General features: G+C 53.0%; 10 protein-coding genes across 10 annotated transcripts; 5 read left to right on the top strand and 5 right to left on the bottom strand.

The window, feature by feature from the left end:
* Window positions 1–494: 494 nt before the first annotated feature.
* On the top strand, window positions 495–5,161 carry MRS44_005249 (uncharacterized protein; the record flags this gene model as incomplete). Its single annotated transcript, XM_046268597.2, has 4 exons — window positions 495–1,295; window positions 1,343–3,413; window positions 3,462–4,369; window positions 4,424–5,161. 4 exons carry the CDS (start codon window positions 495–497, stop codon window positions 5,159–5,161), a joined length of 4,518 nt encoding a protein of 1,505 aa, XP_046135595.2.
* Window positions 5,162–5,239: 78 nt separating this feature from the next.
* MRS44_005248 (uncharacterized protein) lies at window positions 5,240–7,507 on the bottom strand (the record flags this gene model as incomplete). Its single annotated transcript, XM_046283916.2, has 1 exon — window positions 5,240–7,507. The coding sequence occupies one exon, from the start codon at window positions 7,505–7,507 to the stop codon at window positions 5,240–5,242; it is 2,268 nt and encodes a 755-aa protein (XP_046135596.2).
* A 411-nt stretch (window positions 7,508–7,918) lies between these two features.
* On the bottom strand, window positions 7,919–9,439 carry MRS44_005247 (uncharacterized protein; the record flags this gene model as incomplete). Its single annotated transcript, XM_065622519.1, has 1 exon — window positions 7,919–9,439. The coding sequence occupies one exon, from the start codon at window positions 9,437–9,439 to the stop codon at window positions 7,919–7,921; it is 1,521 nt and encodes a 506-aa protein (XP_065478591.1).
* Window positions 9,440–9,947: 508 nt separating this feature from the next.
* MRS44_005246 (uncharacterized protein) lies at window positions 9,948–11,611 on the bottom strand (the record flags this gene model as incomplete). The annotated part of the gene is made up of 2 exons (XM_046272050.2): window positions 9,948–10,567; window positions 10,618–11,611. 2 exons carry the CDS (start codon window positions 11,609–11,611, stop codon window positions 9,948–9,950), a joined length of 1,614 nt encoding a protein of 537 aa, XP_046135598.2.
* A 629-nt stretch (window positions 11,612–12,240) lies between these two features.
* MRS44_005245 (uncharacterized protein) lies at window positions 12,241–13,977 on the top strand (the record flags this gene model as incomplete). The annotated part of the gene is made up of 1 exon (XM_046279927.2): window positions 12,241–13,977. One exon carries the CDS (start codon window positions 12,241–12,243, stop codon window positions 13,975–13,977), a length of 1,737 nt encoding a protein of 578 aa, XP_046135599.2.
* Window positions 13,978–14,350: 373 nt separating this feature from the next.
* On the bottom strand, window positions 14,351–15,720 carry MRS44_005244 (uncharacterized protein; the record flags this gene model as incomplete). Its single annotated transcript, XM_065622518.1, has 2 exons — window positions 14,351–15,097; window positions 15,163–15,720. The coding sequence occupies 2 exons, from the start codon at window positions 15,718–15,720 to the stop codon at window positions 14,351–14,353; spliced, it is 1,305 nt and encodes a 434-aa protein (XP_065478590.1).
* Window positions 15,721–16,541: 821 nt separating this feature from the next.
* On the bottom strand, window positions 16,542–17,420 carry MRS44_005243 (uncharacterized protein; the record flags this gene model as incomplete). Its single annotated transcript, XM_046268600.2, has 1 exon — window positions 16,542–17,420. The coding sequence occupies one exon, from the start codon at window positions 17,418–17,420 to the stop codon at window positions 16,542–16,544; it is 879 nt and encodes a 292-aa protein (XP_046135601.1).
* A 4,722-nt stretch (window positions 17,421–22,142) lies between these two features.
* Window positions 22,143–22,780, top strand: MRS44_005242 (uncharacterized protein; the record flags this gene model as incomplete). Its single annotated transcript, XM_046268601.2, has 3 exons — window positions 22,143–22,319; window positions 22,372–22,500; window positions 22,550–22,780. 3 exons carry the CDS (start codon window positions 22,143–22,145, stop codon window positions 22,778–22,780), a joined length of 537 nt encoding a protein of 178 aa, XP_046135602.2.
* A 661-nt stretch (window positions 22,781–23,441) lies between these two features.
* On the top strand, window positions 23,442–25,373 carry MRS44_005241 (uncharacterized protein; the record flags this gene model as incomplete). The annotated part of the gene is made up of 3 exons (XM_065622517.1): window positions 23,442–23,503; window positions 23,658–24,104; window positions 24,182–25,373. 3 exons carry the CDS (start codon window positions 23,442–23,444, stop codon window positions 25,371–25,373), a joined length of 1,701 nt encoding a protein of 566 aa, XP_065478589.1.
* Window positions 25,374–26,268: 895 nt separating this feature from the next.
* Window positions 26,269–26,727, top strand: MRS44_005240 (uncharacterized protein; the record flags this gene model as incomplete). The annotated part of the gene is made up of 1 exon (XM_065622516.1): window positions 26,269–26,727. The coding sequence occupies one exon, from the start codon at window positions 26,269–26,271 to the stop codon at window positions 26,725–26,727; it is 459 nt and encodes a 152-aa protein (XP_065478588.1).
* Window positions 26,728–27,909: the final 1,182 nt, after the last annotated feature.

The following is a 27,909-nucleotide window of genomic DNA, read 5'->3' as shown; positions in this document are numbered from 1 at the left end:
CGAGGCACACTCGCACAACCAAACGGAGATATCCTTACGAGAGTTCTGATAGCCCCGGATGCCGCGCACCTCGACGCGACCGTAGTCACCTGTCACAATGACTTCACGCCAAAATCTCATGGTGCTGGGATGGCCCCATCTCGACGAATTGGAGGCTTCCGCTGAAGACATTGCAATCACATCTGCTCGGTTGCCGCAGTGAGTTCCATACCAGTGACCTTTAGCGGCCCTTCCTCGAAAGCCTTTGTTGTTTTGGGTATGGAGCGCGCCGCAAGCATTACCTTCTTTTCCCCACGAAACGATCACAAAGTTTGTTTTGTCCATGGCTGTTGACAGAGTTGCCGAGGCTCGTATTGGTGTGAGACATTGGACCCTCTGGAGAGTACTTCTGCGTGATCGCCCCTCGAGTGGTTCTCCCTTTTTCTTGGGCAGCTGAGCGATGCTTCATGCGCTTGCGGGTCATCAATTGATCACTCAATTCTCATACCTTCATCATGGCGCAGTCTCAGTTGCAGGAGGATGATGCCATTCAATCAGTGAGCTCCAACACCGGAAGACCAGAGGTTGAGGAATTCCCCCAGCGGCACGACTCGGAATCCTCAGGAAATGGTCAATCGACATCCTCCAACGATGGATCCGGGAGCAACGGGAGCTTCCCCCCAGACGAAGTCGGTCATCACAAGCACCCAGCGCGTCCCAGACTTCACAAGCGTCAAACAACCCACGTCGCTCTCGATACTGCCGACCGTAACGAACTCGTCCGTATCGCTACAGCGCTCTCGCGTCGTTACTCCATCGCTACTGGCGAGCCGTCCCGCGTCCACACCCTTGTGACTGAAGATGAGAATGTACCCGCCCTCGACCCAACAAGCAGTCAATTCGACATCTACGAATGGCTGCAGAACTTTGTGCAAACTCTCAGAAATCAAGGCATCACAGCCAAGAAGACCGGAGTGGTATGGAAAAACCTCAATGTGTCTGGCACAGGAGCCGCATTACAAGTTCAAGAGACGGTGGCGTCCATGTTGATGGCACCCCTCCGACTGGGCGAATTATTCAGCTTTGGAAAGAAGGAGCCGAAGCACATCCTCCGGAGCTTCGATGGACTCGTGAAGAGCGGAGAACTCTTGATCGTCCTCGGCAGACCCGGATCTGGATGCAGTACCTTGCTCAAGACGCTTTGTGGCGAGCTTCACGGCCTGAGCATTGCCGAGACTTCGACCATTCACTACAACGGCATCCCGCAAAAGGTCATGAAGAAGGAGTTCAAGGGAGAAGCCATCTACAATCAAGAAGTACGCAAAGACCCGTTTACAACATGAATGCGACTGACTTGTGATAGGTTGATAGGCATTTCCCGCACTTGACCGTCGGCCAAACCCTCGAGTTTGCCGCCTCAGTTCGAACGCCATCGCATCGCATCCACGGCATGTCCCGCAACGACTTTTGCAAGTACATCTCTCGAGTCGTCATGGCCACATACGGCCTCAGCCACGCCGCCGACACAAAGGTGGGAAACGACTTTATCCGCGGCGTGTCTGGCGGAGAGAGGAAGCGAGTCAGCATTGCTGAGATGATCCTCTCTGGATCTCCATTCTCTGCTTGGGACAACAGCACTAGAGGTCTCGACTCTGCTACTGCCCTCAAGTTTGTTCAAGCTTTGCGCATGGCTGCTGATCTTGGCGGTGTGACTACCGCTGTTGCCATTTACCAGGCGAGCCAGGCCATTTATGACCTCTTTGACAAGGCTGTCGTGCTCTACGAGGGCCGGCAGATCTACTTTGGCCCAGCAAACGAGGCTAGGAGCTTCTTTGAGCGACAAGGATGGCATTGCCCAGCACGACAGACCACCGGAGATTTTCTCACATCTGTCACGAATCCAAGTGAGAGGACTGCCCTTCCTGGTATGGAAGAAAGAGTTCCACGCACACCCGAGGAATTCGAAGATTACTGGAAACAGTCTCCCGAGTTTCAGACTCTTCAGAAAGAAATTGAAGAATACGAGACTGATCATCTTGTCGACCGACCTGGCGAAAGCATCGCAACGCTCCGAGAGCAAAAGCATTTCCGTCAGTCAAAACACGTGAGACCGGGATCGCCATACACCATTAGCATCCTAATGCAAGTGAGACTTTGCACCAAGAGAGCATATCAAAGGATCTGGAACGACATCTCCGCAACAGCGACAGCCTGCGTCACTCAGCTCGTCATGGCACTCATCATTGGATCCATCTTCTACGGTACGCCGGATGCTACTGTTGGTTTCTACGCCAAGGGTTCGGTGTTGTTCATGGCTGTCCTTCTCAATGCTTTGACAGCCATCTCCGAGATTGCAAGCTTATACGCCCAGAGAGAAATCGTGACGAAGCACGCCTCCTTTGCCTTCTACCATCCTTTTGCAGAAGGAGCTGCTGGCATAGCTGCTGCGATTCCAATCAAGTTTGTAACCGCGGTCTTCTTCAACATTGTTCTGTACTTTCTCGCAGGCCTCAGACGCGAACCGGGAAACTTCTTTCTGTACTTCCTAATCACCTACATATGCACCTTTGTCTTCATCGCCTTCTTCCGGACAATGGCAGCCATTTCGAAAACAGTCTCGCAGGCCATGGCCCTCTCGGGAGTCATGGTTCTAGCCCTGGTTGTCTACGTCGGCTTCACCATCACGGTTCCAGAGATGAAGCCTTGGTTCTCTTGGATTCGCTGGATCAACCCCATCTACTACGCCTTTGAGATTCTCGTCGCCAATGAGTTCCACGGTCAACAGTTTACTTGCTCAAGCATCTTTCCTCCGTATACGCCAAACATTGGAGATTCTTGGATTTGCACAGTTCCTGGTGCTGTGGCGGGTGAATGGACGGTCAGCGGCGATGCCTTTATTGCTGCCAACTACGAGTATTACTACTCAAATGTCTGGAGAAACCTGGGTATTCTGTTTGCCTTCTTGATCGGATTCACAGTCATTTACCTCGTGGCCACCGAGCTCAACTCAGCATCGACAAGCACGGCCGAGGCGCTGGTTTTCCAAAAAGGTCACATCCCACCACATCTTCAAGCCGGTAAAAGCGAAAGTTCAAAGGATGAAGAATCGCTCCAGCGCCCGGCTGGCAAGGAGACTTCGTCGAGCGGAGATGTGGGAGCAATCGAACCCCAGAAAGACATCTTCACCTGGCGCAACGTCGTCTACGATATCCAAGTCAAGGATGGACAACGTCGACTCTTGGATGGTGTCTCCGGATGGGTCAAGCCTGGAACTTTGACGGCTCTAATGGGTGTCAGCGGAGCAGGCAAAACAACCCTTCTCGATGTTTTGGCTCAACGCACGACCATGGGCGTTATAACGGGCGACATGCTCGTTAACGGAAGGCCTTTTGATGCGAGCTTCCAACGCAAGACCGGCTACGTGCAGCAACAAGGTAAGACATGTCCATCAACTCCTTGAGAATCAAGCTAACATGAAACAGACCTTCACTTGCAGACAGCCACAGTCCGCGAAAGCCTTCGATTCAGCGCCATGCTAAGACAACCAAAGTCAGTCAGCAAGCAGGAAAAGTACGCCTTCGTCGAAGAAGTCATCAAGATGCTCAACATGCAAGAATACGCGGACGCCATCGTGGGAGTTCCAGGCGAGGGTTTGAACGTCGAACAGCGAAAGCTACTCACCATTGGTGTCGAGCTAGCAGCAAAGCCCAAGTTGCTTCTCTTCCTCGACGAGCCCACAAGTGGCCTTGATTCACAGAGTTCCTGGGCTATCTGCTCCTTCTTGAGGAAACTGGCAAACTCTGGACAGGCTGTCCTCTGTACGGTTCATCAACCGAGTGCCATTCTTTTCCAGCAGTTTGACCGTCTTCTCTTCCTCGCCAAAGGAGGCAAAACTGTCTACTTTGGTAACATCGGAGAGGACTCTCGGACACTGCTCGACTATTTCCAGCAGCACGGTGCACGAACGTGCGACAAGGAAGAGAACCCAGCCGAGTACATCCTCGAAGTCATCAGCAACGTCACAAACAACAAGGGCGAAGATTGGCACTCTGTCTGGAAAGGCAGTGAAGAGCACCAAGCGGTTGAGACCGAAATCGACAGGATCCATGCAGAGAAGCAAAATGAAGCAGCAGCTGGAGAAGACGAAGCTTCCTCACACGCAGAGTTCGCCATGCCATTCTTTTCCCAGCTGCAGGCCGTCTCGTACAGAGTCTTCCAGCAATACTGGCGCATGCCGGCCTACATCTTTGCCAAGTTCATGCTTGGCATTGTAGCTGGCTTGTTCATCGGCTTTTCTTTCTTCCAGGAGTCTACCTCGCAAGCGGGAATGCAGAATGTCATCTTCTCCGTCTTCTTGTTGACTACAATCTTTACCACACTTGTGCAACAGGTAAGTCAACAAGCTGACCTCTTTGAAAGGTCGTGTGCTAATCTTGTGTGTTAGATTATCCCAAATTTTGTCACTCAACGGTCTCTCTACGAAGTCAGAGAACGGCCCAGCAAAGCATACTCATGGAAGGCCTTTATCATCGCCAACATCATCGTCGAGATCCCATACCAGATCGTCACAGGCATACTCATCTGGAGCTGCTTCTACTACCCCGTCGTAGGCATCCAGAGCTCCGACAGACAAGTCCTCGTTCTGCTCTTTGTCATTGAACTATTCATCTACGCCAGCGCCTTTGCACAGATGACCATCGCGGCGCTTCCAGATGCGCAGACAGCAGGCAGTCTCGTCACCATTCTTACCATGATGAGCACTATTTTCAGCGGTGTTCTGCAGACTCCCAGCGCGCTTCCTGGCTTTTGGATATTCATGTACCGCCTCTCTCCGTTTACATACTGGATCTCCGGTATCGTGGCGACCATGCTACACGGCAGGCCAGTCGAATGCTCCTCAACCGAGACGTCAACCTTCAATCCCCCATCTGGAGAAACATGCGGAGAGTATCTCAACCCAATCCTATCTCAGGTCCCAGGCGAGCTCCAGAATCCCTCTGCCACGGAGCAATGTCGATACTGCGCGTTCCGCTACGCAGATCAATACCTCGCAGGCTCCAGGATCTACTGGTCCGAGAGATGGCGCAACTATGGCATCATGTGGGCTTTTATCGGGTTCAACATGATGGTGGCGATTGTCACGTACTATTTGTTCAGAGTGAAGAAGTGGTCTAAGAAGTGATGCTGGGGGGACACATGGGAGATATGTGCTTTTAGTTTTGGTGAGAACTAGGTTGAATATGTAATAATGTAATGCTACCTAAACGAGACAAATCTGATCCCACCACATTCCGGCGGAAATGGCCTCACCGAACATTGCCCCATGTACATACGCCTCACCAACCACTTTAAAGAACTCACCACCACCTACTTCACGGAGAATAAGAGGCGTCGGACAGCCTGACAATAGCCATACCGACCGTCCAACCATAAGGTCTTCGGGCCCGCTCCCCAAGTATCCTGAATCGAGGGAAAATACTCTCTTGTAGTTGGCAAAGTAGAGGGCGAATGGCTCGAACCGATGGCTCGACATCTTCCAGAGATCCAATGTCCGCGTCTTCGTCTCCCTGGGGACAGGGATTGTTTGGCCCCCAGCCGGGTGACCAATCTGCGCCAAACGGCGTTGAACCTCAGCCTCTGAAGGGATGATACCAGTAGGGTCGTTCATAGCCAACTCTTGCATTTCGGCGTATTCCTGGAAGAACCTGATTCGCTCCTCCACGGGGTTCGCGCGCCGGTTGGTAAGCGAATCGACCTGATTGAGAACCAGCTTGAGTATTTTATACATGAGCCAGTCTGCAAAATATGCCCTCAAATTGTCGTGCGCTGGTCGGTTCGCCATGTCACTGTCGGTCAACAACACTCTCCAGAACGCCTCTACAATGTGCTGTCCAGTGGGTGGGTAGATGGAGGGGAGGCTCTTGAGCATTTGAAAAGTCTTCTTCAGTTGATTGCGGACCGCCATCTCTTGCCAGGAATTTCCGACGGCGCAAACTGTACCAAGCTTCTTGGCGTAGACCCAGAGCTTGCTGGGGTTGGATGGGTCAAAGACGGGTTTCATGGCTGGCAGTCTCTGTGACCCGCCGCTATTGTAACCTCGTGTGCGACGGAAGTTGGGACAGAGGAGCGGAATAGCTTGGCGCAGAGGCTGTAGATCTGGGACCCATGACGGAAGGGGGTGTAGTCGTGGGAAGATGATGTTGTATCCAGCTTCACCCGCCAAGGTGATGAGGTTGAGAGTTCCAGTTTCTTCAATAATTGCTCTGCACATTCGCATGCAGACGGCCTCTTCCGTGGTCGAAGTAGAGTAATCAGGCGTGAAATCGGGATGTTGCGCATAGTCGAATCCGGTAATTGCGTGCAGGATGCCATGGAAGGCGTAAAACTTGTCCCGCCTCTTTGTGGCAATGAACCCATAGCAGCCAAAGACCAGTTTGAGAAGAATGCTACCTGGACCGTTCTCCTCAAGTCCGGCCATGAAATCAAGTTCTCTCACCAGATCCAACGCCTCAGACGAACTCTTCCCAGTCCAAATCCGAGCCAGCTGCAAACCAACGGTAAAGGTAAGTCCTAGCGACATGAAGAGGAGGTCGGTATTATTCGGATAGAACTGCATCACGCTGGTTGCGGTATGAGTGAGACAGACAAAAGAAGCAAACCAGGCGAGTGCATCCCAGTCAAGTGAGATATCGCCGCAAAGAACTTCAACATGATTTGACACGGCGACTTCTTGCACCATCCAAGCTCGCCCAAACCACCGCCTCGAGAACAACTCGGCAAGCGATTTCCAATCTTGGTAGGACAATGGTGTGATGCCGAACCGTAAGAAGGCAGTTGTGTCGGTGATGAAAATAGGCTCCGTGTACTGTCCTTCGCCATGAGTTTTTAGCAACTCTAGGGTCCCTCGTCGCGTTGCTTCCACGTTGCGGTTCAGTATTGAGACTGCTCGGGCAATATCATGAGTCTTTTTCCCCAGCCAAACAACCGTCTTTGCTGCTCCGCCATATACGTGATCCATAATCCGGATTTGCTGCAACTTTTCATCCGAATCTTCCTGATTGATGCAAATGGCATCGGCCCAAAAGAGCGTGTTGGGAGGGTATAAGTCGCGAACATGTGCCAAGGCGTCATACAGGTTAGGGTGCACTTCGAACCGGCATCGGTCAATCCACAGAGCCTTCTTCTCAAGATCGCTGTATTGGTTTCTAGTGAAAAATGCCGCTAGCTTTGGGGGGCCCCAAGTGTACGAAAGGGCCACATAGCCAGGACAAGTCGGGCCAATTGCATGCGTCTCCAGAGACAGGACGACATCAGATATCTTTGGGTCGCAAGCAGGATCCCAGACGAATCTGATAAGGCGTATCTTGTCTGCCTGAATTTTGTCTCGGTACTGGAACTTGGGTATCTTCTTTCGCGAAAACTTGGCTTTCTGGAGGAGACCAGTCGCAGCATTTCCGGCAAACTCGGCCGTCGAGCCCCCGACTAGCTTCGCTTGGCCGAAGAGTAACACTGCTGGATTGAAATTCATGCCGGTGGAAATGGGCGAGCGCCTCCTTATTTGTTTAGGTTGATGGCTTATCAATTCCAAGGGAGCAGGCTGTCACTAGTATTTAAATGATTAAGAATGTGGCTGATGCATAAATACGGTAATTACCTAAACAATATTGATATCACGAGGGAGGCGTCAAAAACATGTGCTGATTGTGGTTCAACGATGCCACAAAAGTCTCCCAAGAACAGATAGGATTGCCAAAGCAACCACTCTGGGATGAAGTAGGTCATGTATGCATAATTAGTTTGCGCTACCAAAGACGTGTATACATGCTCGATGGCAACGAGGCGTTGCAGAAGAATACTTGCGTATCCTGAGACGAACTCAAGTGAGGTCTTGGTTAGCCTGGATGGCCGCTTTCATGGCCCTTGTTACCCCCCGCCTGACTTAATTAACGCTATCAACAGACTCGTCATCGTCGACTGGCAGAGGCAGACTCCTATCTATATTCATAAGAAGACACCTGTTAGCCTTGTCGGCCAAGATATTCAGGTGCCTATAACTCCCCCCGAATCTTGAGCCCACAATCCTGACCATCTCCATCAAAATATCAACAGGACCAACGTCCATGGTCGATCCCTGACCACCCACAGGCACCAATGACAAAAGATCGGCCAGCGAACATGCCACCTCAAAGACCTTTTCCAGTATCCCAATCCCATTGGCCTCGAAAGCTTGGGTCGACACCAGCTGCGAGGCAAGCACGATTCCACGTGCGATGGAGACGGGATAATGTAGTGACATGGCGTCTTCGCTGCAGGCGCTCGAGAGCAGAGTTTTTGACGCGCAGAGCTTCCAGACTATGATCTTGAGCCACTGCCGTGATACCAGGAGGTCTGCTTGCTGGACCTGGGAATAGTTGGATACGTTGGGGAGCGTGTACTTGAGGAGACTTTGTAGGGTTGATAGATGCCCAGGATCTTCATTGTTTCCCGGAGTCGCAGAGTTCCGGTTTGCGATAAAATCGGCACCAAAGTGGCGAAAGAGAGAAATGAGATCGAGGAACCCAAGGAGTATCTCAGCACCCGAACATGATGGATCGACCATGGGTACGTCCAAGGTAATTTGCAGCGTAATCTGCCGATTCCTCTGCAATGCGTAGCCCCTCTCGGTGATGAAAAGCACCCAGGCCATGCGTCGAGCGTACGTAGCCAAGAACGGATCGTCAATGTCGCTGTAGGTGGCTTCCTCGTGCAGCCGCAGCGTCTGCAGGATGGTAATGGCCTCTCGCAGGTAGTACCACGCTGAATTGTCTTGATCCAGGGAGAAGAAGGCGGCGTAGAGGAAGAATGATGTCTGGATATGGGTCAAGGATGGGTGCTCGACGAGGTTACAGTACTGCCTTGCGCGGAGGGTTTCGGAGATGAGAAAGTCGGCAGATGGAATTATTAGCTCATTGTGGGGAGATGCCGGTGGGAGGATTTCTGGAGAAAGCGAAATGACAGCACAGCAGGCCGTGATGAGGCCGTACTGCTCGGGCGAGACTGGAGTTTGCTCGACTGTCTCACGATGGAGGATTGGCGTGAGCGGATACTTGTGCTTGAAGTAAGCGTCAAGACACCATCGGATGACTTGATGGGTGATTCGAGAAGATGGCTGAAAGGCAGCATCTGATGTTCTCCTGGGGCGAGACACCTGGGAGCAACTAGATGCTTCGCTGGGACTGAACTGAGCGCATTGCGGCATCGGGGCAGGCTGTCGTTGAAGGAGCCTCCGTGCATGTCGTGGACCGCCCTTTGGCCCCGTCTTCTTGTGTACGGCCAAATAGGTGCAATTCGCCAAGGTCTCACGGCAGTTAATGCATGGCTTGCAGCCGTCACAGCGCACTTTGCGTACATGACAGGCATCGCAAGCCTGTCGGACTTTGTATGGCCTCTTGGGCCCCGTTGAACCAGTTGGGCGGGTCATGGTGTGAATGTGACTGGGATGGGGAACACATTACAGTCGCATGACTGGAGAATAAAATGGGAGTTGTGGGGTAGCATTATTAATAGCCAATTAGAAGCCAGCTTAAATCTAGCCACTATCCCTAAAGCTGGCCGGTCTGTACCTCGGCCTAGTGTTATTGGGGTAACTGAATTATGCGGTAAGAATAATCTCATCTGTTAGAACACTATGTTATGATTGTTACTCCTGGCCTGAACCCCCCGGGCTGGCCTGGTTGGCCCGGTTGAAGCTCCTTGCCAGCTTCAGGGATAGCTACACCTAGCCACCACTCCTACCCAGCTTAACATCATCACTCGTCTTCAGTACAGTCAGGGCCTTTAGTTCAGTAAAGACTATAAGCTTATTTATCCACTTCTTATTTGCACCGCAGATATAAACTCCCGGGTCGCCCTCTACCTAAGACGCGAATCCTTTCAACCCTGCTTTATCCGTCCAAGCTATCAACAAAGCCCCTGAGTCAACTACCGCTCTACACGCGCGGTCTTCGAACAACGGTTCCATCATCCACGATAAACTCGCTAAACTTTCTGGGAGGAACACCCTCGGCGTATAGACAGTCAATGTCGTGGTAAGTCCTGTTCTTTGTCTCAGGCTGGAACCAGAACAGAGTTGCCAGGATGAAAACCTCGGCACCAACAAACAAGAACATGACCTTGCCACCCCAGTTCAGTTGATCCGGGTTGATAAAGAATGGGAACACGGACGACAGCATGAGCGCCGTGAGCTGCTGGCACACCAGACTGAAGGCGATCGTCTTGGGACGCGTTGCCTGCGAGGCAGTCTCTTGAGCAACGGCCCAGCCGAAGCAGCCCACTGTCGCCGTGTAAAGCATCGACCATGTGATCATGAAGGCGAGGAGGGCTGTGTTGGCGGCGTTGTTGGCTTGGCTAGCGAGCGAGGTCCCGGCGATGATGATGGACCAGCAGCAGAGCAGTGTACCGCCACCGATGAGGGATTTTCGGCGAGGGAGGACATCCGAGACAGAGACGGCGACGCAGTTGGAGAGAAACTGCAGGGTCGAGGAAATCGCAGTAAGTCCGAAGGGGTCAGCCTGGCCGATGAGTTCGAAATAGTACGTCTGGTATGTATCTGCAGAGGTTAGCAATTGGTCGACAAAGTGTGTGGTTTAGGTTACTGACTTGCAAAGTAACCTCCAGAGAAGTTCTGAGATTGCAGTCCCATCACAGCAATGAGGGTTCGCGATCGGTGCTCTTTGGAGAAAATAGCCCTCCAGCTTGTCTGCTTGGCCATGTTGGCCTCACCAGCTGCAACTTCCAACTCAGACTTCATAAAGTTGAGCCGCTCCTCGACGTCTACATTTCTGCCATAGAGCTTGATGATAGCCTTGCGAGCATCGTCATCTCTGCCCTTCTTGATATACCAAACAGGTGACTCGGGGAGGAACGGGAGAACAACAGCGAAGAGCGTGGGGACAAGGAAAGTCATGACAAAAGCAAGTCGGTAGCTCCATTCTCCGTGGATCTTGGAGGATCCCCAACCCGTGATGGAGGAGAGGAAGAAGCCCAGCACGATGATGACGTTTGTCAGGGAACTGAGGGAGCTTCGGAGGGCAGCGGGTGCGTTCTCGGTGACATATAGCGGAGGTGTGACGGTTGACAGGCCGACCGAGAGACCGAGCAGAAGCTTGGAGACAAAGAGGACAGGCAGATTCGGGGAAAAGACAAGCGCAAAGGACGAAGCTAGGGACAGCACGACAGCCGTCCAGAGCACAGCCTTTCGACCGACATAGTCGGCGAACTGACCAGTCAGGAAAGCTCCAAACACCTGGCCGATGGTGCTAGCCGCGTTCCAGAGAGACTGCCAAAGCGCCGGGATGACATATTGGTCGCCGACAGAGTAGTATTCTCCATATGCCTTGCGAAACTCGGGAAAGGCGATGGCAACGCCTGAGAGACCAGAGTCGTAACCCCATCCGAAGACGAGGGACATGATGTACAGCGACCAGAAGACGTAGATCTTGTCCTTCTTGAGGTTTGCCCACAAGCGCTGGTATTGCTGCTTGGCCGTGAAATCTTGTGCGTCGATGGCTTTTTGCACGGCGGTTGAGTCTGCGACGGGGCCCTTCTCGATGTGATAGGACACAGTCGCCGCCGGCTCAGGTTTGGTATCCATTATGTTGGAGATGCAACGAGGTTTGATGAAGGAGTTGAGGTGATCTGAGGCTGACTGGGAGATGCTGCTGTTACTCTGTAGAGGGCATCATGTCCAGTCTTTATATATCCAGTTTTTATGTCGTCGGCTCTAGCGCAGCATGGCTCGTAATCCCCAGCTTTCTTCCGTCTCGCCCCATGGGGAATCAGGTGAGACAAAAATTAAACCATCGAATAGGTTTACGCTCATCCTCGATGGGCATGGGGTATGTTCTCGCACCGAGAAGATGGCGATATATCCTAGACTAGCGCTGTGGGTGAAATGGTTGAATTTCCATTGGCTAAGAATTCGCTCAGTGGGTGTGACCTGGCTGAATTATCATTGGTCTCCGTCTCCTGGCGGTCCGACAAGAGTCTTTCTTCTTGGAGCGCCCGAGCAAATCATAATTCAGCCATCATAGTGCAGCCGATCGTCCTCAGCGTCAAGTCCAATGACGAATTCAACCGACCGGTTCAACCGTCAGGGCCACGGCGGACCGACAATGGCAATTGGGTATAAGAGGCACATGAACAAACTAATAGCTCCTCCCAATACGTAAACTCAGGCTCATCTGGAGAGCAGACCACACCACTATCGCACCATCAGTAACTATGCCAACATCTACCCCTCCGGACAGGCAATGGTGGAAGGAGTTGGTGGTCTATCAGATCTACCCAGCAAGCTTCCTCGACTCAGACGCTGATGGACTGGGTGATCTGCCAGGCATCATCTCCAAGCTGGACTACATTCAATCAGTAGGAGCCACCGCCATCTGGCTGTCGCCCATCTTCAAGAGTCCCCAGCATGACATGGGCTATGATGTCTCAGACTATCGAGATATCCACCGCCCGTATGGAACAGTTGAAGACGTCGAGGCCCTAATCCGAGGCTGCCATGAGAGGGGTATCAAAGTCCTTCTTGACCTCGTGGTCAATCATACCAGCCACGAGCACGAATGGTTCCGAGAGTCACGCTCATCGAGAACCTCTCCCAAGAGAGACTGGTACTTCTGGCGTGACCCCAAGTTTGACTCGGACGGCACTCGTCAGCCGCCCAACAACTGGGCCTCCATCTTTGGTGGCAGCGCCTGGACATGGGACGAGCAAACAGGCCAATACTACCTCTCCCTCTTCTTGCCCGAGCAGCCTGACCTGAACTGGGCCAACGAGGAGATGCGCCGCGCAACTTACGCCGACATGCAGTTTTGGCTCGAAAAGGGCGCCGACGGTTTCCGCATTGACTCTATGAACCTCATGTCCAAGCACCCGGACCTCCCTGACGCGCCCATCACGCGGCCCGCCTCGGAGTTCCAGCCGGGAGACAAGTATTTTGCCAGCGGCCCTCGGATGCACGACTACATCCGGGAGATGCGCGAGGAGGTCCTGGACAAATACGTTTGCATGACGGTTGGCGAGCTGGGCTTCACCAAGGACGAGGACAGCGTGGCAAGCTACGTCGCCAAAGACAGGCATGAGCTGAACATGCTATTCACAGGCGACATCGTGGACATGGATTTCGGTGTCGACCACAAGTACGAGCGGGACGACTTCAGGCTCTCCAAGCTCAAGGCCATAACCAGTCGATGGCAGGGCGCCATGCCCAAGTTCGACGGCTGGAACTCGGTGTACATGGACAACCACGACTCGGGCCGCTCTCTCTCGCGGTACGGATCGGATCTGCCCGAGTACAGGAATGACGCGGCCAAGATGCTAGCCGTCTACTTAGGGACCTTGAGCGGCACGCTGTTCCTCCTGCAGGGTCAAGAGATCGGCATGGCGAATGCGCCTGAGTCGTGGACAATTGACGACTACATCGACGTTGAAGGTCTGAACTACTACAAGAGCGTACTCAGCAAGAGAGGTCCCGGCGCTGACATGTCGGACGTCATGAGAGAGATGAGGCTGAAGGCGCGCGACAATGGAAGGCTACCCATGCAGTGGAGCGCAGACAAGAACGGTGGTTTCACCCAAGGGTCGAAGCCTTGGATGCGCGTCAACGACGACTTCAGTAACTGGAATGTCGCGCAGCAGGAGAAAGATGAAGACAGCGTGTTGGCGTTTTGGAGACAGGTTCTGAAGCTCCGGCAGCAGGAGAAAGATGTCTTTGTGTATGGTCAGTTCGACATACTGCCCGAGTATGAGCGCAGTGAGCATGTCTTTGCGTATACCATGACAAGCTACGATGGGAGAGTGGCGCTGATCCTGCTGAACTTTTCGGATAAGGAACAGAATGTTGAATTGAAGGGATACACTGGGTGGAAGAAACTGCTTGGAAAGAATGCCGAGACCTTTGGTAGTGGTGTTGAGCTCAAGCCTTACGAGGGGGTGGTGTATGCTGGCTGGGAGTAAAGTATTGTGCAGCTTCTACTACCGGGCATAGACTTGGCGAATGGTACTTATGTAAATTATATATAGCAATCAAGGTATATAACATATAAGCTTCAGTTGTGTGACGACTGTGTTATCTCCGTTAGATTGCTCCGAAGCCATCCCCCCAGCGCTTCTTCGAGCCCTCTAACAGGGAGTGTTTGTCTCCAACTTCTGCAGTATACGCAGCGAGGAATCATGTCAGAGGCAGCTGCAGAACAAGTCAAGTAAATAGCAAAAGACCTTCCCTCTCTATATATCCCTTTACACGCAGGGTGCTCGAGGGTTCGGGGGCCACTTGGCCAGAACAAGAATCATTTCCCTCAAACTCTTCACGAGACGGCAAAGCACCATGCTATGTAGCCCCATTCTTCCTCCTCTTCGGAATCACCTCAAGCGGATCCTCCCCCTTCCTCAAAGCCGCCATCAAAAGCTGCATCCTCCCGTCAACCCTTTCATCCAACCTCCAACAAGCCTCCTCAACACCAACACCCCCCTCTTCACACATCTCCTCAACTTTACGGACAATCTTTTGGCGCACGCCAACATAGTTACTCGCATACTTGCGCTCCTGAAGTGTACCGAGTCTCCACGTAGTGCCGTGTCTGCGCTCGAGCTCCTCAATGGCTAGGTTGCCGTGGAGGCCATGTTTCCATTCTGTCCAGACTAGGGCGACGGTTTTGGGCATGCGATGGTATTTGAAGCGGCGGCCTGGAGGACCGGTGGCGTAGCGGTATCCGACGGATCTGGGGACGGAATAGCGGGGTTTGTAGTCTTGTGCAGGTGGAGGAGACTCTGCCGAGGAAGAAGGCGATGAGGAGCGAGATGCAACAAAGGTCGAATGTTCGTCTTCTGCATAATCGTCAAGTGCGGGCCCATCGTCAAAGTCCCCATCGTCCTCCTCCTGCTCTGGAATTGCCCCGAGGTGAAGGTTCGGCGCCGGAGACTGTGCTGTATCGTGATCGCTATCTGTTGCGTTGATGGCAGTCCAAGTTGGAGCTTCCTCAAGTCTGGGGCTCTTTGCGATGCTGTCCCAATGCTTCGCCTTGCTCGGCGCCTCACTCGCAAGGGTGGATTCCTCCTCCTTGGTGCTCGACGTCCACTACTTCGAACGGGAGCCGTGTCCATATCGGGGGTAGGCGGCAACTGATCAAATGAATCTTCTACAGCGTCGACCCATTGTGACGTGATCCGCGTAGTAGTGTCCTCCAGCGTAAACGGTTCCTCTTCTTGTAGTTCCTCGTCATAATTAGGCCGAGTCTGCTCATTGAGCCGTGGACGCTCTACACTGAGACTGACGAGTCGCGATTCAGGCGGACCTTGTGAAACTAGCGTCTTGACTTCTTCAGCGTGTTCACATCCCAGATGTTTCGCAATCGCCAACTCTGTCGGAACCGCCCTCTCGCCAGCAGCAAACCTGCCCTCCTTGACGTCCCTCATGAACCCTACGAAGCCATCCATGATGACGACATGCATCTCAATCCTCCTTTCCATCTCGTCCATCTTTTGCTTCATCATTGCGTTCTGCGCCAGTAACTGTTCTGTCTTTTGTCTCTCCGCCTCGAGCTCCGACGCATAGTGTTCCTGGATGTTGATGACGACGCGGGCGAGGCCGAGAGGAACCTGGTTTACGGTGTCATCGATATGCTTATCCCGAATGGTTTCTCCTTCCGCATCGTCATATAAAAGATCGGAGCTCGATTCGAGTGAGTGATGGTTTGGCATGGGATCGATCGGTGGGGGGCAGGCGGCCGGAGCCGGGAGCCGGTGTGGATCCTCCGAGACGGGGCGGTCCACAGCGGAGGGTTCCGGAGATGGATCCGGGAGAGAAGCATGGGGGCGGCATTCGTACGATAGGCCTCGGTGCTCGGGGCGAGAAGGTAGAGGGCAGGGTCGATAGGGTCGGTCATCGAGGAAGATCGTCTTAGGTAAAGGGCTTCTTCGGTTCTATGAGGTCAATAACACCAGGCACTTCACACTCAATGCTTCAAGCACAAGGAGCGACAAGATTAGCAGTCAAGAAAAAGCAATTCTTTGTCAATTGAGGACCCCTCTCTCTTATCAAGACACCAAACCCAGACAACACCGCCTGTTGGCTTGGCTCAAGAACAAAGAACATCACGGACCTCATCAACCCACCCAATGGCGAAGCTTCCCGGTGCTAGCGGTCAGTCTCCCTGCTTTGACAATGCTAAATATGGTTCAAAAGATCAATTCGGTTTGCTATATTTGTTGAAGTAGTAGCAAGATAATAAAAAAGAGTTATAAGTAATAAAAAAGAACAACGTTCCTCACCATAATCATGCACCATCCATCATCTAGATTCATACTTTCTGTATACGCTCCATATGCTTCAATCATTATCCTGTATCATGCGGAACTGTGTGCCTGTGTATATATGCCAATGACAACAAAATAAGCCAACGGGTATAAAACGCCAACGATGCTACTCCGTCTGCAATGCGAGAAGGTCGAGTAAATCCAAGAGGTAAAAAGCCCAGCTGCAAGCGGCAGCAGCAGCGGGGAGTGAGATATGCGCCAGACACTCAAATGTAGGCGGCAGGTTGGGCCTCAACCTTGCGGCGGCGCCAGAAACGCCATCCCTTGCGTCGACGCACAGGCTTGTCGCCAGCCACCTTTTCATCGCGATCGTCCTCGAGCTCCAGCCTGTACCGCCGCACGCTGCCCGAGTCGTCGTCGAAGGACACGTGCCGGTTCTCGCGAGACACGAAGCAGTCTGGCACAAGATGTCTCATGATCCAGCCCTTGACGCCTCGGGTCGCAGCGTCGATGGCCGCGTACTCGAGACGGCGCGTGCGGTCGCTCGTCCAGTAATGCGTCGTCTGGGGAGGCGGCGAAGGGACGGGCGTCGGGGCCGTGTCGACCTCGGGGGCGGCGTCGGCGAGCTGGACGGGGTCCGGGGATGGGAAGTGGAAGAAAGCAGCAGGTTGTTGAGTGCCCGTGTTTGTGCGGACGAGGTGAAGAGATTGGTTGCTTGTGCGGGCAGCCTGAACAGGATGCGTCGTCTTGGCTGCGCGACGGAGAGAAGGACGATTGCGGAAGCGTGACCTGACTCCTCCGACGCTGCTGTCCTTGGATGATCCATTAGACGAGCGACGGGCGACCGAGGGACGAGAGTTGGAGCTGGATGTGTTGGAGGTTGATGCACGTCGAGGAGGCGTGTTGGACTCGTAACCCGAGTCCTGCCTCTGCATCTTTGTAGCCGTGCCCGGACGTCGTGCTTGCTGCTCTCTGTTCAGAGCCTCGCGTTGCTGTCGTTGCAGCTCGAGTTGGAGGTGCTCGAGCTGCTGGAGACTCTTGCTGTCATATGTGACGGGAGGCCGCGGGGGCTCAACAAACAGTTCAGTGTCGTTGAAGCTGTGGTAGGTTGTTCCCGAAGCTCTCGAGCTACACCTCTCCTCCATGATGGGCACATTCGACGACTACCTTTGAACTTGGGATTAAAGAAAGGATAAAAAGAGGTGGGGTTAATTGCTTTGTTGGAGGTAGGTTGGTGGATAAGTATAACAAAGGACCGACTAAAGGTGAAAGGCGACGATGATGTTGGTGGCGGTCAAGTTTGGACAAGTTGGAATTGGAGGATTCTCGCGGCCTATAACAGCTTTTGATGCGCGTTTCTCTTGGAGCCCGAAAGTGACGGGACGCGGGCAAAGAGACGCAATCTCCGATCCCTAGCCCAGCCAAGTTCAGGAGACGGTCGCGGTGAAAAGCAAGCGAGCGAGAGGTTAGGTTTGGTTTGGCGGGAGAGACACTGAGTCGACCAGGTTCAAGAAGTTGCGGTCTGCAGGCCTTCTTATTACGAACAAGGCTTCGACACGTCCAGTAGCGGCCTAGCACAAGCACAGCCAGGGCCCTTTTATTTTTCTTCGGGCAACGCAACCCGGCTGGCTAGAGCCTAGAGTAGGAGGGGGCTGTGGATGCGGGAATACTTGGAGCTTGTAGGGGTCTGATGGGGGCGGGTCTGAGAGACAGGCCAGGGGGGTCTTGTGTGTGGACTTTGCCGCTGGGATGATTGGGCGGTGAGGGATATGGATGGATGCGCTCTTGGTGGATAGAACAAGCCAAGAAAAATATGACAAAACAAGAGACAGAGCGAGACGCTGGGGGTCAAGGCACGGCGACTCGCCAATGTCTGATGGGGACGGTTGGCGTTGGCTGTGGTGTCATGCACCACGAGAATAGCGTTGTGAGGGGAGCGTCTGGTCTGCGTCCCGTCTGTGAATATCTCCACTCTCTATGAATAAGGTCGTCGTGAAGCCGGTGGTGGAGATGAAGAAGAGCCGGCAGTGAAGCCGGGTTGACTAGCGGATGGAGTAACAAGGTAGAGTCTGCAGTCCTTGAAGCTGTTCAGAGACGATACTCGGAGTATCTAGAGGTTGAACCGAGATGTAGATGGGCGGTGGCGCCTGTATATCTCGGATCTGGTGCTTGTGGCACGATATGGACAATGGCCATCAACTGTATCTCGCGTGTCGTCTCGAATACACTTCTTTTTAACCTCAAACCTGTTAGCCCGACGCTGTCTTGTTGATCTTTTGGCCGGGTCCCCTCTTTTGCAGGCTAAAATGTCACCTTACCCTTTTTCCCAACACCTTTGCTAGCGAGAATATGCCATCCGATGTCGCTTTGTGGGGCCTCTCAGTGGCGATGGATGGGCCAGCAGATGACGGAACGGCTTCTCTCGCGAGGATGCGAAAAATGAATGGCACAGTAGCCGGGGCGGAGACTGTCGATGATCGGCTAGGGCAACAGATGGGGACTTGCAGGTTGCATGCAGCAACCGCGACGGCGGCAGGATCAAGAAATTAGTACGAGAAAGAAGCAGCTCGATAACACACGCTCAGGTGGACTCTTGAAGAAGAGGCCTCTAGGACTTAATATGGCACATCCCCTTGTGGTGCCTGAGCGCGTGGCAGGCCCGTCATATGACGTGCACGAGGCAGTGAGGGGTTCTCCGTCCTACCGAACAAGGCACTCGTGAGATTGCTCTTCACATGCTCTACTTTGTCCCATAGCTGAGAGAGACTGGTTCTAGTGAACTGGTCGGGGAGGGAACTGTTCAACCAACGCCTTGTGCCCATCAACTAGCGATGGATGGCCCTGGTCAGAGGCGGAGAGGGGGGATCGGGGCGTGGTGGGTGTGTGGGGTGACTGTATTTTCACTTCGACAGCAGCTAGCTAGACAATGCCGTATCAACTGCCCAAGCAGAGACATTCTCAGAGGCTGGATTTGAAGGATGGTGTGCCACCAGCAAGGGTCAGGAACAAAGTCGGCGAGAGACGGAACCTACATGAAGCGTAAGAGCAAGTATTCGTTGCATCGAGAACACACACAACATCAGCGATCTACCTGCAGGGTCTGGTATGCAGAATATGCAGCACCACTCACTCAGCTCCATCGACCTGAAAGGTTCCCGCACAATCAGAGCAAGGAACAGGCTCCCTCCCGGTGAATAACCGTCCACTCGATAACGCCCAGGGGCCCTTCTCTTTGGGTTTGGCGAAACAGACTTGGCTTTTCTGCGGCCCGCTCTGCGCTTCTGCTGCGTGCGCCCTTTGTCATATCGGCCCGCCCGACGGATGGCGACAGCCAGTCCTACAAACGTGAGAGATACACACAGAGAGGAGTCGAAGCAGCCTAGAGGCACAGCGACGTTCCAGACGGACTGGGCATCTCCGTCCAAGGCTGGACCTTGTTACTCTCCATAACAAGGAGCTACTCGACCCCTCGTCGACGTGGACTCGATTTCAGCCGTTTGCCTCCTGGTCGAATGCCCTGGTCCCCACGTGTCCAGCATCAAGTGGGACACGAGCGAGACGAGACGCGACGGGGGGCCGGCATAACAAATTATGCAGCATGGTCCCTCTTGTTTAGTTAGCAGCCCGAATGGTTAGCAGCCGGCATATTCATCCATCCCACACTGCCAGTAGCTATGGCGTGTGCTTCTCCCACACGCGACAACTCGTCAGCTTTCACTCTGCCCGTGATGAGGCGTTTCATTGCTAAACATGAAATGTCACTCACTGGGTCATTCCATGCACATGAATGAATGAATCCTCTCTGCCGAAATTCACGCATCGTCGGACCCGCGTCACGTAGCAACAACGTCAGTAGCGTCTTCCTTGCAATGATCCAACGTCTGAAACATGAGCCATTCCCTCTTACCTAGCGCAAAGAGGCTTTCTCGATGACTACTTACCGGGCCTTCCCGCCGGACCGAGGCAGGCCGACGGACGCCATGGTCAAGATTGTGAAGCACTGAAGGCATCGCGATAACCCCCAGTCAGTGAGGAGGTGATTGAAGATGAAGGGTCGTGTCACGGTAGATCTACATTCTTGGCGGCCAGGGTCAAACACGATGCAGTACAACTCAGCAGAATTGAGACGCGTCCCAGCCGCTCCAGTGCATAGGCCATTAATTACGAGGCCTTGGAAATGACCCAGCACAGATATTTCTGGCTTGACATGTGAAGCTCCTAGCCGCCGAGGGTCCATCCCTCAATGATGCCTAATGATGGCTGCTCCTTGAGACATTCTGGCCTCTGTAAATAGATGATGGTGGCAGAGGTCGCGTGCGTGTGCCATTGACGAGGACGAGGCTGGGGGCCGTCGCCAGGCACGAACACATACGCACACACTCAGCTCGTCGCCGACCGACATTTTGCACGACGGGAAGAGCACGTCCTAGAGCTACTGCGGGATCTACCCGTTCAGACATGGCGTCGCGACCAAGGGCGTCACGATGTCGGGCGACGGTCCGCCATCTACGCTCCCGCCATGAACAAGACATTTAGTTAGTAATTATCTGGATCGTGTCGAAGCGGTGTCGGACCTGCTAAAAAATTGATCGTCGCACAGAATCAAGGAGAATGTCGCATCCTTTTTGCGAAAATTGCCCTTCACATGTTCGTTCGAAATGCAACCCCCCCTTCTCTCATGCACCACGGCGATCAGTGGCTTGGGTCATGTGCACCAGCACACAGCGAACCAGAGGCAGCAGTTTGGGCATGGACTCTAGGGTGAGGGTGAACGAGGAGCTGTGGTGAATGCACTTTTTGAGCGTCATTGGAGGCTGGGCAGTGATATCACAACGCTCACAGATGCAGTAGTTCCAATGATCGATTATCTTCAAAGAAACCGTTCGAAGCCATCAAGTGAGCCAAGAAATCTAGCTCGTCACCAAGCAGCTTCCAAGCCCACCAGGCCAAAGTGACGGTCTGTAGTTCGACTCTGAACAAGTCAAACAGAGTTCTTACGCAGGCGGGAACTAGGCTAACCTGCAGCGACCATTTTAGCTGACAAATAATCGAGGTTCCCTCAAACCCCTCTAAAGAATCATGGTCAACTTGACCGCAAAGAAAGGGACGGCAATCCCAGACACGGGTTGCCATGGGAAGAGAGACATTCCGCCCTTTCTGGCATGAAAGAAAGGAAATTCTCCGTAGATGCGCCGATTGCTGTCGAAACCATCGAAGCCTAGTAGAATAGTTCTTTTGGTCGAGTTTCCAATGTTCGCAATCGCGACCTATTGATAGTGTCCTTCTATCTCTAAACCATCTCCAATAGTAGTCGTCAACTGTCGTTCCCCGTGCATGCAAGACTCCATCCTCCCCATATGAATACATCCCCAAGCTTCAAAACATTACTCTCATAACCTCTCATCAGCTTCTGGGCAAGTGCTCTGCGGCACCACGCAAGTCCTCAACATCGATCCGCAGCTCAACTGAGTCAACAGGATCCTTTGCAAGTCCACTTCCAAGGCAGACAGTCTATCTGTCTCGAAAAAAATGTCAATAGAATCCTCAACTCTGGAGAATATACGCGGCTTGGCGGCGTGACTCCGGCGAATACACCTCTCCGGATACCAGAGGCTCCGGCTCCCTTGCCTCCTAGATCGTCAGGAAGGTTGGCGATCGATCTATCTTGCGGAGGAGACGACTTCCGAGACGTGAATGTTATGGGAACTGGGATTATGGAGAAGTGAAGTCGAAGGAGTAGATGGTGGGTATAAAAGAGGTTGATGCTCTCGTCTTCAAGCTGAATCTCATCACCATCAGCATTCATCGCATCTTCACATCCAACAACACCAACAAACACACCACCAACACTTTAGCAAACCGCCAAAATGCAGTTCAAGCTCCTCACCGCTGTCACCACCTTCCTGGCCGCCTCTTCTGTGCAGGCCGCCATCGCGCCCTCCGACATTGTCAAGACCCTCGAAACGGTCACTGACCTGTCGAGCGACACCAACGACATTGCCAAGACCATCACCAACCCGATCCAGATCTTCACGGCTGCCCCTGTACGCCCCTCAACAGAAAAGAGATACGGGGATAGCGCTGACACGCTTGTAGCGGCTGATCAACAGCTTCAAGGACATCATCAGCACAGTGACCAACGCCGTCACTATGCTCGGCGATCTCCCCAAAGACCCTGACTTTCCCGAGTCGGGTCAGAGCGAAATCTGCGAGGCCTTCACCAGCGTATGAATGATCTTCTCAAATACCGACAGTTGCTAACGGGCTATCGCAGTTTGTCAAGGTCCACCAGAACTTGCTCGAGACCATCATCGGAAAGAAGGGCCTCCTCTCGTCCACCCCTTTCACCGCGCCCATCGCCGCTGTCCTCCGTGTCCTCGAGAACGTCGTCGACAAGGTGGCCTTTACCATCATCGGCACCGTTCCCACCTGCGCCGACGGTGCCAAGAAGGATCTCGAGGCTCTTGACAAGACTCTGGGCAAGACCATTGAGATCTACTCTTAGATGGGGTTTCCATGAGATGCGAGCGAGCTTTGCTGGGTTGGCGTGATGCGAAGGATGGCATCGAGGCAGAGCTACACGGCTCGGGGCATCATGACTTATGAAATCGGTGAGAACTGGAGGGAAGGGCTATGTTACGCTTTCTCGCTCTTGATTCAAGAGCTTTTAAATTGATTTGTTTCCTGAATCTTGCCTTTCAGAAGTGTACTAGACTTTTCATGATCGTGATGACCGTTCCATCAAGGTTCAAATTGACTATGCATTAGTAATATATCGACAGAAAACCCACCAGAGCTGACGTTGATATATCGCCAAGCGTCGTCCGCGTCGTCCATCTCGTATTATGTGGCTGAGTCCATTTGAGCAAGATTCCCTCATCCCCAATTAGCCAATCGACAAGCCGGAGGTTCCGAAGATTAGCATCACGTAATCGGCAAAGCGTTGGACCTTGTTGGTTAGTTCAGCCTCCATTCCTCAGCTGGAGGAGGCTGGACATCTCACCTCTTCGAATTCCTTATATCCTTCTGTTTCGTCTCATCTCGACGTTTCTTCCCGTCATTTGGAACGTCGGGCGCGACGCTGTGTCTCTCGGAATCCCTGTCGCGCTGCGGATCCATACCCTTGCAAGTCTCGATGAGCAGCCTCTTTGAGAGACACGGCGACCATGGGCATGGCCATGAGGAGGAGGAACATGGTCACGGACACGGACATCCCAGTGAAGATTCAGTGAGGCAGCATTTTTTAGCTTGTCTTTACTGGTATGTGTTGGCGACAGTATTGACCGTTGGCTTCGGCTCGAGGCTTTTCTCGGCGTTTATCGCCCGGCAGAGGTGAGCACTGGCACGAGAGGAACATGAGACGGAAGCTAAAAAGTCTACAGAATTAAGAGACGAGATTTGGGAGTAAGTTCGGATGCGTCAGTCTCTGTGGTGGAAAAGTGGCTAGAGACTCCAAAGTATCTTGTCGCACAGTCAAATCGACGTACCCTCTGGCTAGCCACTCTCCCTCTACGGAAAGCCACCATCATTATCGCATATGCTGCATTTGTCGCATTCTTGATAACATACAAGTCTATCAAGCATGACGGTAACTTTCTAGAGCGAGTAGGCTTCCGCGCAGCCTGGATCACGGCTACTCAAACCTCACTGCCCTTTCTACTAGCCGTCCGCGTCAACCCCATCGGCCTCCTCCTGGGCACGTCTTACGAGAGAATCAATTGGTTTCACCGATGGGCATCCCGAATCTTCTTCGCCAGCGCGACTATCCATGGCAGCTTCTTCACCTACGAGTGGCTCGCCGCCAACTTCTTCTGGAAGAGCTTCAAACGGTCAAGATGGTGATACCCGGCATCGGAGCCTGGTTCGTACTGCTCTGGACCGTCATCTCAACGATTCCCTTCTTCAGACGCATCAAGTACGAGCTGTTCGTGGTACAGCATATCCTCTCTGTTGTCCTGTTACTGGTGCTCCTGGTCCTCCATGTCCCAGAACACCATCTGTTCAGTATCTGGTGCGCCGTGGGCGTCTTTGTGTACGACGTCGTCACACGCTCGGCGAATCCGATCTGGCGCAACATCCGGCTACGATTCTCGGGAACTCCCTCTATTCGATGCGCGCATGATGCCAAGGTCGAGGCCGTTGACGATGAGTTGACTGTCGTCACAGTTCGGAATGTCGGCTTCAGGTGGACCCCGGGACAACACGTCCTTCTCTGGACGCCGACGTTTCGGTGGGAATCACCACATCCCTTCACCATCTCCAACATTCCGAATGCCGAGTCGTCGACGCAGGATGTTCAGCTGACGTTAAAGGCGAAGAATGGGCTGACAAGGAGGCTCAACAGTTGGGCTCGAAAGACGGAGATTAGTGGCGGCGATGGAAGTCTAAGAGTCTTTCTAACAGGACCTTTTGGAGTCGTTCCCAATTGGAGACAATACGACAACTTGGTCCTCATTGCGGCTTCCACGGGAGGATCCTTCACCACGCCTATCCTCGAAGACCTACTCTCATCACAGACGCCCGGCTGTGTTCGAAAGATCAATGCCCTGTTCATCGTCCGACGCAAAGCCCACGCCAATCCATACCTCAAACAGATATCTCGAGTGCTATCCAGGGCCAAGGAGATGGGTATATCTGTGAGGGTCGAGGTCGCCATCACCAAGGGCTCCAAGAGCGCCGCCGAGACGGCACTGCATGACGACGTCGACGAAAGCCGCGAGAGGTTGATTGAGCCAGAGTCTCAACAAGCAGGTAGAGGGGCGAGTGTCGAGCTGGAACGCTTTTCGATTGACTCTTCACGGTCATCAGGTAGCCAACGAGATGACCAGCTACTGAAGGAAGAAGTGGAACTTGGCTTCGATGGAGGGTATGCCTACGACTCATCATCGATAGAGCATAGTGAAGGACGACCTGACATCGCAACGTTTATCCGGACTGCTGTCGGAAATGTTCCTGGAAACGTTGCCGTGGCGGTATGTGGTGGTGACGCAATCGAGAAGGTGACACAAAGGACTGTCGCGTCGCTTCGAGCGGAGCGTAGTTCGGACGGCCTTGGGACCCATGATATTTTCCTGCACGTTGAGCGTTCGGATATCTAATGTTTACTTTATTGTTAATGTCGAATATGATGAAATCTTACTTGTCAATGTTGTCGATGCCTGATCCATGTTGAGGTCCATATAGGCATGGTGTTGGGGATGATGGAGGAGACGGGAATGGTTAGGTGAGTCCAAGACAGGATGACAACATGGACAGATGGACAGCACATATCAAGCCTATAACATCTGACTGAACAAAGAATGTGGACCGAGGTGTGAGAGGCATCATCGGTCGAACGCAGCTCTCGACGTCAAGTGGTGACCAGGTCCAGGGTGGCAGGCCAGAACTCGCAAACTGCATACATCAAGGCCATGGAGTTCCGGGTCCATACCGACGCCTGGTCCCTGATTGTAAATGAAGTCCGGGGAAGTGCAAGGACATGCGATCTGACTGCCGGCGCTAGGGGTCATGTTGGATGTGCATCTTACCACGCGTGGAAAGGGATGTGGGTTTTGCTAGTTCCATGTCGTTTGGCCTCGGACATCTCCCGAACGGGTCAAGAGTTATCAATCGGGAACAGATCTTTGTTCTATGCTCGGTTCCGGCGTGGATAGTGACATCTCGGCGAACAAGCAGAGCATCCAAATCGGCGAGTGAAGAAATCGGCCGAGGCGTTTGACTGGACGGCGAGCACCTTGTTCACCTAGCGAACCTACATGCATATCTCAAAACAACGAGTCCAATACATTGTTCCGCCGTATTAGACAGTCAAAAAAGAGCCATTTTTTAATATTCGCATTCACTTGCAATCATACTTGGCCGTATTGAACACTGTTTTGAGTGAGTAATATGATGATGATCTGTAGAGCTGGCATCTACACTAGATAACAGGGTCACGCTACGAGACCGCAAACTCAACAAGACATCAAACAAGCCACTCACTTAGCGACTAGTATGACCTCTGAGAGTGGCAACGGTTCATTCGCAGGCGGAGCCGACAAGGGCATGGACGCTGACCTCCCGGCTTGGACTTTCACTCGTCCCACGAGACACTTTCGCGCCAATAGACGATGGAAAGAAAACGTAGCGCGGGTCCTAGGAGATGGATTCGAAGGTAGGTGGTCATCCATCCACGAAATGATGGCCGACCTAAAGACCGCCGAACCTTTTAGAGATCAAGGCGGAGAAGAGTGGACGGATGAAGAGACGGAGCGGGTTGCGCGGCTCATCTGCCGGGGCTTGACGAACGAGATGATTGGAAAGATTCTCGGGAGAACGGCGCAAGCCATCGGTGCCCATATTCGTAAAAACGAGGACATTGTAGATGTCACTAAGGGGCACGAGGAGCATGTCCTAAACTGCCAAGCCCCTGATCCCAGTGAGAAGAGGAGGCTCAATGTAATCTGGTGGTAAGATGTTATCACGGTGAGTATCGCGATGTTGTAAGATAGGCAAGTCGACCAAGTAGAGCATATCGCTGCATCTGCAGAAACAGTGGCGTAGCAAATTGACAATTCCCCAGATACACACCACCAACAGTCCCTTCGGTGATTATTCTCCATGAGCGCTTTGCAATCCATCCACTAACAGTCAAGCCCAAGAACTTGACCATCTCCAGAGCGCATTACCCCAGATCTAGCAAATCTCAAGCCAGTCAAATCCTGGAGTCCGGGATCATTCCAGCACGGTGATTCGAGGACCATTGCCGACCTGATCCCGGGGTAGACGACCGACACCAGGCTCCGACCGTTCTCGAATTTCATGAGGCGTCCGGAGCCGAGACGTGAATCACTGAATTGTCAGGTTCTGCTTGGTCGGTTGATAACCGAGTGATGCCGATGATGGTCTGTGCCCGTCTCGGCCGGGCGGAAGGTGAGGGGCACCCAGAGTTGGAGAAGGGATCCACTTCCGGCTCGGGCTCGGTTGACGGAGCCCCGAACGGAAGGGCCGGGGGTGGCTGAGGAGGAAGAGTGAGTTGATCAGGTAAATCAGCGAGGAAAGGAGAGAGAAAGAGCAAGAATTAAGTTCATAAAAGGTATTGACTTGTTGGACCAGATTGCTTTCTGCAATCTTGACTCGTGTGTGATTGAATTGCCCAGATCCTTGGCCTATCAAGCAGGAATCAGGCCATTGCCAACACCCATCCCTACGGCGTTAGATCCCATCGCCGATGCACCTTTTTTTCTCGGCACCGTCGGTAGATCTGCCCTTTTCCAGCGGTGGAGGATACCTTAGAGTAACAGTAACTGCTCCCGCGTCATCTGGAGGGATGCATCACCAAGACGGAGTTGTAAACCCGAAGCAGCCGCCGCTGTCAAGCTGCATGTGGCGCAGCAGCAAAACCGATGCGGGGTCTCCTTCAATAGAAAACTTCCCTTACCCCCGCCGCTTGTGGCTGAAATGTACCTCGTGGGCTGAGGCCAGGGTGGAGGGTACCTGACAGATCCACTAAATTTGGAGTAAAGGCCCCCAAAATCTGCCACCGCGTGGTTTGAACCGTCCACTAAAGCCCGCCACAGAAAGAAAAAATACAGCCCACCGAGGGGTGGGAAGGAGCTCCACAGTCTCGTCACCCCGACGAACTAGTCCGGCCTT

Source organism: Fusarium solani, assembly GCF_023522795.1.
Source record: "Fusarium solani strain SB1 chromosome Unknown bctg00000002, whole genome shotgun sequence".
Classification (NCBI taxonomy): Eukaryota; Fungi; Ascomycota; class Sordariomycetes; order Hypocreales; family Nectriaceae; genus Fusarium; species Fusarium solani.
This window is presented reverse-complemented; position numbering and strand designations above follow the sequence as displayed.